The following is a 9,348-nucleotide window of genomic DNA, read 5'->3' on the forward strand; positions in this document are numbered from 1 at the left end:
TTACCTTCCCTTTTAAAAAGTGTGCTGAAAAATGGAAATGAAGTTTGCAATAGACTGTAAACAAATAAGGCTTATTGCATCTATTAGTAATTTCTCTAAAGCAAGAAGCTGAGTTAGTGACCTTTGTGTCTTGAGCAGGTATACAGACTCATAAGTTTAAAAAAATTTTTACTATTTTTATTTTATGTGTATGAGTGTATTGTCTGCATGTATGTAAATAACTCATGTTGCACAATGCCTACAGAGGTCAGAAAAGGGCATAGGATCACCTGGAACTGGAGGTATAGTACAGATGATTGTTAGCCACCATGTTGGTGCTGGGTCCTCTGCAAGAGCACCCAGTGCTATTAACTGCTGAGCCATCTGTCCAGTCCCTAGACTCATAAATTGTAAGGTGAGTTATAGCAGTATGTGGCTTAGAATAGTGTGGGCAAAGTAAATATCTCTTCTGCAGAAAGACCATGGCATAAAGAGCTCAGAATGTTACTAGACACTCAGCAAAGCACTCCTTAACCTTTCTTTGTGAAAATTTGAGGTTTTCTCCAAGTGACAGTTACACTTTGGGAAGCCAAGGCACAACAGTTGACAGAAACAGCTAAAATACGTTTATACTCCCCCAGTGTTGCTGAAGATTGGTTTTTAAAATATTTTTCTAAGCTCTAAATGTGAACTGCAAAATATCTGGCTGAATGATTCTTTTGTTTCAGGTTGCATAAGGATAGTTCCTCATGGGGCTGGAGAGATGGCTCATTGATTAAGAGCCCTTAATCTTGGGCTACTCTTGCAAGGATTTGGGCTTCATTCCCAGCACACACATGGTGGCTAGCACCCACCCTTATGGTTAGTGAAGCACTTGGTCCAATTAGTCCAAGAAAAGTGTAGATCAAATGTTGACAGACAGCTAAACTTCTGCTGGTGATACCTGTTTCTATAAACTGCAATGACCATTTGACTGACTCTTAGCCCAATTAACCTGGCTTAGCAGTAGATCAAAGGCACAGATGTCCTGACCCATGTCTGGGATATGTACTTTGTAAGCTATGATGACCTGGTGAACTCAGAAAGGAATTTTTCCTATGATAACATGACCCATCATGAAGAGAGACCTAGGGCCCATCCAAAAAATGATGCTGTGAAAGACCAATATAAGCCCCAATTGTACTTCTTTCTGTTCCAGGCCCAGACGATCTTTAAGTCTTGGTTGCTAATTCCAGGACACATGCTTGTGGAAGAATAAACAAGCTTTCTGGTTCGCCTGGGTGAGAATTTTTTTGTAACACCAGTGCCCTCGTCTGGCTTCTTCCAGTATTGCATGACATATATGCTCTTAGACATGTGCACTTAAATAAATCCATACATAAAAAAAAGAAAAAAAGAAAAAAAAAGAATAGTCTCTTAGGTCTGGAGATGTAGCTCAGTTGGTAGAGTGCTTGTTTAGCTTGTATGAAGTCCTGTGTTTGAGTCCCAGCACTGCATTGGTTGATTGCTCACACCTGTAATCCCAGCACTTTTTTGAGACGGGGTCTCCCTATAGCCCCACCTGGCCTGGAACTCACTATACATAGTGAGTGTAGTCTACAGACCAGGCTGGCCTTGAACTCACAGAGGTCTGCCTGCCTCTGCCTCCCAAGTGCTCGGACTACAGGCGTGCGCCACCACGGTCCGCTGCATAATCCCAGCACTTGTACTGGTGGAGGAAGGATGATCAGCGTTCAAGGTCATAACTGGCTACGTAGGGAGTTAATGTCAGCCATGTCTACATGAAGCTGTGATTTGCAAGAGGAAAAGCCTTTTTCAAACGTAAAACTTTTATTTCCCACTCTATGCTCTGAGAGCGCCAGGCGATAGAGATGAGACAGAGGTGCATAGGATCAGCAAAGACACAACTCAGGCGACCAAGCGACCTATCGGTCGTCCTGCTTCTGCCTGCCGGTTGCTAGGAGTTACGAAGAGCATGCGTACTTGGGACAGCCGCGGCGCATGCTGGGACTCCGCGCGGCGTCTGCCGGTTGCTAGGAATCGAGGACGCCCCGCCCCCTGGAAGCCGAGGCGCTGCGGGTGGCGAGCTGTGCCCGGCTCTCGCGGGTCTGTCTGCTCCGGGTGGCCCCTGCTTGCCGGGCCGAGAACACGCGGCTGCCCGGGGCTCGAGGAGTGATGGAACCTGGAAAGGTTGGTTCGCCGCGGGGCTGCGTCCACCTCCGGGTCGGGATGGCCCAGTTTCCCCACTCGCTCGCGGCCGCCGGGGAAAGCCAGCTCGGGCCTGCCCAGCTCGTTCGGAGCCGCGCTGCTCGCTCGGCGGGAGGCGGGGTTTCGGGCGACGTCTTGCTTCTTTACTCCGGGTGCGGTTTCTGGAAGAGTTTCTGTGCTCGTCCAGGGACAGGCATGGCTGAGCGGCTCCTTAAGGGAAGCCTAGGACGCCTGGGCTTGAGGTACCCCGCGATGGAGAATGTTCATCTCTATAGATAGTTTTAAAACGGGGAAAATGCTGAATGGTACAAAACTTGAGTCTCCTGAAAGTAGAAGGTTGATGACTCTTAACTCTCTTAGTTCTTTTGGTGGTTAGCTTGTTGTCCAAATATTATGCTGTTTCCCTTATGATTCCATTACCTAGCTCAGCGGTAGGACCTGAGTGTGGATTCCCAGCATCTATGTAAATAACAAAACAAGACAAAACAAAAGAAAAAACTTGGGTGTTGTGGCTTGTATCAGTAACTCAACGCTGGAAGGAGTGGATCCCAGGGGCTTTACTGGCCAGCCAGTCTAGCTGAAATGGTAAGTTCCATGTCTAGTGAGAGATCTTCAACAAAATGAGATGAACGAGCAGTCGAGGAAGGCATACTGATGGCAGTGTTTGGTCTTCACACATGCCCACGTGGGCAGGAACACCTGCATTCAGATGTGCAACACACACATACAGACACACAGACACGCTGAACACAGGCTAAACAGCCTGCTTCTATTAACAGTGCACCGTCACAGGTGACCTTTATGGAACTGGAAACTGCTTGTACTAATTACAGTAGTAGCTCACACAATAAAAGGACTGTTGTACTAGCCGCAGGCCTTCTACTTGATTACTATAGGAAGTGCTCTCCCTTCGGTCTGGATGGAAAAGACTAAGTTCTCAAAGCCCTGTGATGACTAAAAGGCCTGTGTAAGCCGTTTGAAATAGTCATGACTGAGGAGTTAGCCAGCAGCTTTGGTTGCTGTGTCGCTTCCTCTGGGGTGTTCGTGGAGTGTTCAGTGTGGCTGGTGCTAGCCTAAGAAGAGTTTGTTTGGCTGCTTGGCAGATAATCCTTCCTTCAAAGCTGCTAGGACACTAGGGAATGCTTTTTAACAGCTGTCAATTAGCTATCAAATACCCCCTTTTATCTTAGCTTATATAAAGGAAAAATGAATATTAATTAGTGCTTATTATAAGGCTTATTAACATTAATAATGGGTCAATAATATTTAGGACTCTTGCACTAATGTCCCTGTGAGAGGTAGATCCCTTTAATTTGTCTAGCTGGGGTTACAGCCCATGGCCTTGCACATGCTAGGCTAAAACTGTACCACTGAGCTACGTCCTCAGGCCTCATGCATATTTAACGAATTTTTGTTTTGGTCTTTTTGAGACAGGGTCTCCCTGTAGCCCCAGCTGCCCTGGAACTCACTATATAGACCAGGCTGGCCTTGAACTCACAGAGATCCACCTGTCTCTGCCTCCTAAGTGCTGGGATTAAAGGCATGTGCTACCATGCCTGGCCCCCAACTTGATTCTTTTAAATGTTTCTTAATGTGTAATTGACTAGATAAGCTAGTATTTAGCTTTGACTTTTGGTGAGTGCTTACTAAGCTGAGAAGACCTCACCGTTGGCAAGCAGGAGAAACAACTCTTGGGAAGCCCTTCTGCACTGAGCAGTCTGGCTGTAGAAGTTGTAAGCAGGAGCAGGTTGGAGGGGGCCTGGTATCTTAGGTTTTTGGTGTGGGGTCTAAGAAGCCCTCATGTTCCCAGTGTGGGGAGATGTCACAGGAAGGCATATGCTTTGACTGTAGAGAAGCATGGCCTTGGAGAAGTGCTGCCCAGGAATATCTGACCATCTGGGATATCCTGTCCTGCAACAGAGTTCCAAAAAACCAGGCTGTGGTTTTACCTTGTCTGAGTCAGGTTCAAGAATTAATGGTAGGAGGCTGGGGAGATGCTCAGTCAGCAAAGTGATTTCTGTAAGCCTGAAGACCTGAGTTCAGATCCCCAGCACTCGTACAAACCAGGCACAGTGATACAGGTCTGTAACTCCAGTGCTGAGGATGTGGAAACAGAGAGATCTCTGGAGATCACTGGCCAGCTAGTTGAGCCAAATTGGTGAGCTCCAGATTTAGTGAGAGATTCTGTCTCAGAAAAATAAGGTGTAGAGTGAGGAAGACACCTAACGTCAACATGTGGCCTCCACATGCACTCCCACATACTTGTATATGCACCTGTATGGCATACGTGCACACACAGGTACACGCACACACGAATAAATGGAGGGTAGCTTTCAGGGTGCAGAGGGAAAACAATTCCTTTGTACACTCATAGCACACAGTGTTCTGTGGTTCCCAAGGCGGTGAACATTTCTTCCCACCAGCAAGCCAGTGACTGCTTCGTTGCATCAGGCATTTGAATCCAATTTAGTTCTCATGTTATACCATAGGGAGAGGGCTCAGCCCTGAAGTCTGCTCCCACTTAGGTTCAGTTGCCAAGAATTTCTGGTCTCTGGCTACAAATTGGGGTTCCCAGGACCTCTTTCATGAGTTAATTTGCTAGAGCAGCTCATAGAACTCAGGGAAACACTTTCATAGAGATGGTTTTTTGGGTTATTGTTAAAGGCTATCTAAAATTATACAAATAAGCATCTGGAAGAAGAGATACACAGGGATCTTTGTGGAAGATTGTCCAGTGAAGGAGCCTCTGTCCCTGGGGAGTTGGGGTGGCCACCCCAATGACACAAAGACAGGTTCTTATTCACCTTCCCGTAAGTCTCCATGGCATACACATGATTGAAACAGGGACAGCCAGATAGAAGGGTCATGAGTGAATGCTCAGTGATGGGAACCAGTAAGGTTCTCTTTCTAGATTCATCTTGGCTTCTCAGTACAGCAGTGTTTCCTCCTAGGTATAGGGCAAGACTCTGAACATGGAGGTTTCATGCGGGAGGCTCTCCCTCTCTTCGCGGGTCATTGGCCACCAGCCCATGAGGGCAGGGAGAGCAGAAGCGGCCAACGGGGTCAGGATGGCCAGTGAGCACTGACGGAGGACAGCCCTTCCGGGGAGACTGGTCGCAGGCACAGTGAAACAGCAGTGATACAGCTCCAGACAGTGAAACAGCTCTGTTTATTAGTGGGAGAACTAGAGAATTTATAGTGTGGAGGCAGTAGCAAAGCCTCAGTTGATAGGTGCTCATAGTATGCTTTATTTACATGTGGCAGTGGGCTCCTATCTTCCAGACTATCAGGCAATGCCTGATTATCATATAGAAAAAAGCTGGGGGTAGTTTTTACTCCAGGTAACTATGCCAAAGGTCATGTTTTAAATGAGGCCAAGCACAGACTCTGGGTGGTACTTTCCAGGTAAGTCAGGCAGGAAGCCCCTGCTGAGAAAGGAGCCAACCTTAACAGCAGGGTTCCCCAACAAACCTCAAACCAAATAAAAATCCCAGTATAAACATGGGCAAATGGGTAAGAATCTTCAACCTAACATAAGGTATTTTTGGCAACTGACGGCTGCTGGGAGACAGAGAAAAAGTCTACTTCAAGGATGGGACTTTCATTAGGACGAAGAAATTGTATGAAACAGGGAGCAAGCACCAAAATGACAGCATGACCAGGGGGCCAACAAAGGGTAGGAGCCATGAAAACAAGGGATTACTAAACCAACCTAATTGTTCAGTGGGTTGAAATCTTGAAAATAGATCATTACAAAGTTTTTTGAGAGTGTTAACATTGGTTTCAACAACATTTAATTCATTTACAAAAAAACAGCATTCCTCTCCCATTACCACACACATCCCCCCATGTTCAGCAGTTATTAAACCCAGTGCTCTTCTGTTTTGGAGCACAACCCCGGCAAGAGAGTTCATTTGTCATTGGAGAGATTCGAGGTTGTCAGTTGTGGATGCCATTGCCTGGCCCAGCTTGTCTCGAAAGTCTCCTGTGAAAGTCTCCCGCCAGGTGCTGGGTTTGTACAATAGCAGCAGTCGCAGCGCCTCCAGCACCCAGGGAGAGGGCAAGTCCAAGCCCTACTAGCAAAGGGATGGAGATTTCTCTCTGCTGGCGGCTGTGAAGGAGGAGGGCGGCTTCCTCTTTCTCGAGTAGGTACACCTGGGGTGTAATCATTACTGGTATACAAAAGGTGGACAAAAAGGAATTAACACAGTGTTGGGCTTTTCCTTTGCACCATAGGAAAAGAGGAGGGGTGACGCATGCTATCCTGGAGAGAGTAATGTTAGTGAGGCATTTGTAATGAGTAGGCTTACTCTTGCTGGAAATGCAAATTGGATAGTTAGCCAGTTGTTCGAATAAGGGAATACCCATCAGATGAGAGTCAGTGAAATCTTTTTTTGTTTCTGGGTAAAGAAGGGTGGTATTAACTGGTACTGCTGTCAGTAAAGGTGTGTTGCTGGATGCACAAAAGAAGCAGAGGAATTGGGGTGGGTGGTGAAGGGAAGAAAGTTAGCAACATATTGAATGTATTTGCTCCAGGACATAGTTGATCTTATCTGGTCCTCTGTTTGTTTTTCCTGTAGAATAATATTATGATGAGTTAGCACAGACTTAGCTGCAGGTACAAGCTGTCGAGAGATATGAAAGTCAGCTGTAGGGTACCTAGCGAATGCACCTGAGTAGAACTTTCCTATTACTCCAGTATGCCAGCGATCGTCCCATGGATCTGCAATATATATTAGGGAATAGTCATAGTTTCCATAGAGATACTTATTATCCTTTAGGTAGATGGGTCTTCTCTGTCCTGTTATGCCCTGATATCTCCCAGTGTATCCTTGTTCCAACCTACAGGGATTGAAATAGCGGCAGCCCCCATAGATATCAACTTCCTTGAGGCATGATGGATCTCTTTGTCGAAAAGGGAAGCAAACATATTTGTTAGTTCCATATTGGCTAGCATTTGGGTATATTATGATTCCTATGGGTTTTTGACAACCCACTAGGGGGCAGTCTGTGGTTCTGATTACCTGATTTTTTCCTTGAAATGTTTCTCTGACATAAAATCTCCAGAACATAGTATTAGGGAGAGTGGGGCTGGCTGAAGCGTTGCTGTTAAGCAGGGTAAAAACAGCCATGAGGATGACAGAGAGAGAAGCTCGGTGGGGCGCATCTGCGGTGAGCAGTCTCCACTAGATCATGGATCTCTTTCCACGTGATCTGGTGTGGTTTTGGGTGTTGTTTCTTCCTCTTCATTTTCTTTGTCTCTGACAGGGTCATGCAAGCCATCTCTTTTGTGGGCAGGGAGGTGCCGGACATTTCTGGCTGGAACCCAGAAAGGCTTTGGTTGATCCTGTGGGAAAACACAAGCAAATCCCCTCCCTGTGGTCAGCAATGGATCTGGCCCTTTCCAGATGTCATCAAGGGGGTCCCTCCATTTAACCATGATGGGTGGTATGGGGTGTGTCTGGGCCCAGTGTCAGATGATGGGGGGCGTCAGACCCCCGATATACATTAAGTACATTAAGGGTAAACAAGGCTAATGTTAATTGAATATTGGGAGAATATGTTGTTTGAGCCTGTCTTTTTAGTTGGTCTTTTAAGGTTTTATGTGACTTTTCCACAATGGCTTGCCCTTGTGGGTTGTATGGGATGCCAGTGTGATGGGTGATTTTCCAGGCTTCACAAAATTTTTAAACGGGGAGCTGGTAAATGTTGGGCCATTATCTGTCTTTAGCTGTGCAGGGAGGCCCATGATGGCAGAGGATGAGAGCATGTGATTTATTAGTTTTTTTGAACTTTCACCAGTTTGGGCAATAGCCCAAAGGAAGTGAGAGTATGTGTCTATAGTTACAAATACATATTTTTGTCTGCCGAATTGGGGGACATGAGTTACATCAACTGGCCAGAGGGCATTAGATTTTAGCCCCCGAGGATTGGTGCCCATCTGTTGTATAGCAGGGGTATGTATCATTGATGCACAGGAAGAACAGGTTTTAAAAATGCATTTAAATTGTCTGAGGGGAATGTGGGGGAATCTGAGATGGAGCCCTTGTAAACTAATATGGGTGGCATGGTGGAGGTTTTGGGCATCTGTTACGCTGGTAGAGAATGTTCCAGCGGTGGATACCTCATCTGCTGTGGCAGTTCCTTCAATAAGAGGACCTGGGAGAGAGGAGTGAGACCTGATATGCTGGACAAATAATGGAGCCACTGTTTTTTCCTCCATCTGTAAAGGCTGTAGTAGTATTTTTTTTATGGGTTTGTGGCAGAAGAGCCGAGGTGGGAGCCAGTGAAATACTGGAATAACTGACATCCATTTATCTTTGGGATAGTGATTATCAATTTGTCCTGGGAAGCCTATTAAGCTAATTGAAAAAGAGAAGTGATGTTTTAGGAGCTATTGTACATCTGATAATGGGAAGGGGATAATAAGGGTGTCAGGTTCTTTTCCTACAATTTGTAGGGTTCTTTCTCTTCCTTGACGAATCATAGATGTAAGAGTGTCTACTTCTGTAAGAAAGTGAGGAGCACCGCCTACTGGCGTATGAAGCCATTCTAGTACTCCATGTGGCTGATGAATTGCTCCTACCATGGTGGGGGAGGAATTAAATATTAAGAGTTGAACAGGTAGCTTAGGGTCATATCTGGCTAGTGATGCCTTTTGGAAATGGTTATTAACTATTTGGAGAGCCTTTTTTGCATCTGGGTTTAGATACCGTCTGGAGGCTGGGTTTTTGTCTCCCTTTAAGAGATCAAAGAGTGGCTGTAATTGACTTGTGGGGATGGAAAGCCAGGGTCTTAGCCAATTAATATTGCCTAAAAAGCTCTGAAGGGAATTGAGGGTGAGTGGATGAGGAACATCCAGGATGGGTTTAAGGGGCCTAACAGTAGTAGGCATTATTTCAGTCCCCAGGAAGGTAATGGGGGGAACTGATTGTATTTTATTTGTGGCTATTACAAAACCTTTTGTCTCCAGGGTGTTTATCATAGCATCTTTTAGGTCTTCTAGAGAGGAATCCTCATTTTGCCAGACCAAGAGGTCATCCATGTAATGATAAACATGTAGGCCCTTTTTTAAAAGGGGCGCTAGTGCATTTGCAACAGCCTCCTGGCATATTGTAGGGCTATTTGCCATACCCTGTGGCAGAACTTGCCATTCATATC

General features: G+C 45.9%; 1 protein-coding gene across 2 annotated transcripts in view; it reads left to right on the forward strand.

Moving 5' to 3' along the window:
• The first annotated feature begins 2,042 nt into the window (after positions 1-2,042).
• The window catches only part of Wdr60 (WD repeat domain 60), a 64,910-nt gene continuing 57,604 nt past the window's right edge, over positions 2,043-9,348 (forward strand). For both annotated transcript variants that reach the window (XM_017798128.2, XM_008833063.2), the window contains exon 1: positions 2,043-2,169. In XM_017798128.2, the coding sequence (XP_017653617.1) occupies positions 2,155-2,169 (15 nt within the window). In that variant the 5' untranslated portion in view covers positions 2,043-2,154. The remainder of the gene's footprint in view (positions 2,170-9,348) is intronic.

The sequence above is a fragment of the Nannospalax galili genome, unplaced genomic scaffold, assembly GCF_000622305.1.
Source record: "Nannospalax galili isolate Female #2095 unplaced genomic scaffold, S.galili_v1.0 scaffold516, whole genome shotgun sequence".
In the NCBI taxonomy this organism is placed as follows: domain Eukaryota; kingdom Metazoa; phylum Chordata; class Mammalia; order Rodentia; family Spalacidae; genus Nannospalax; species Nannospalax galili.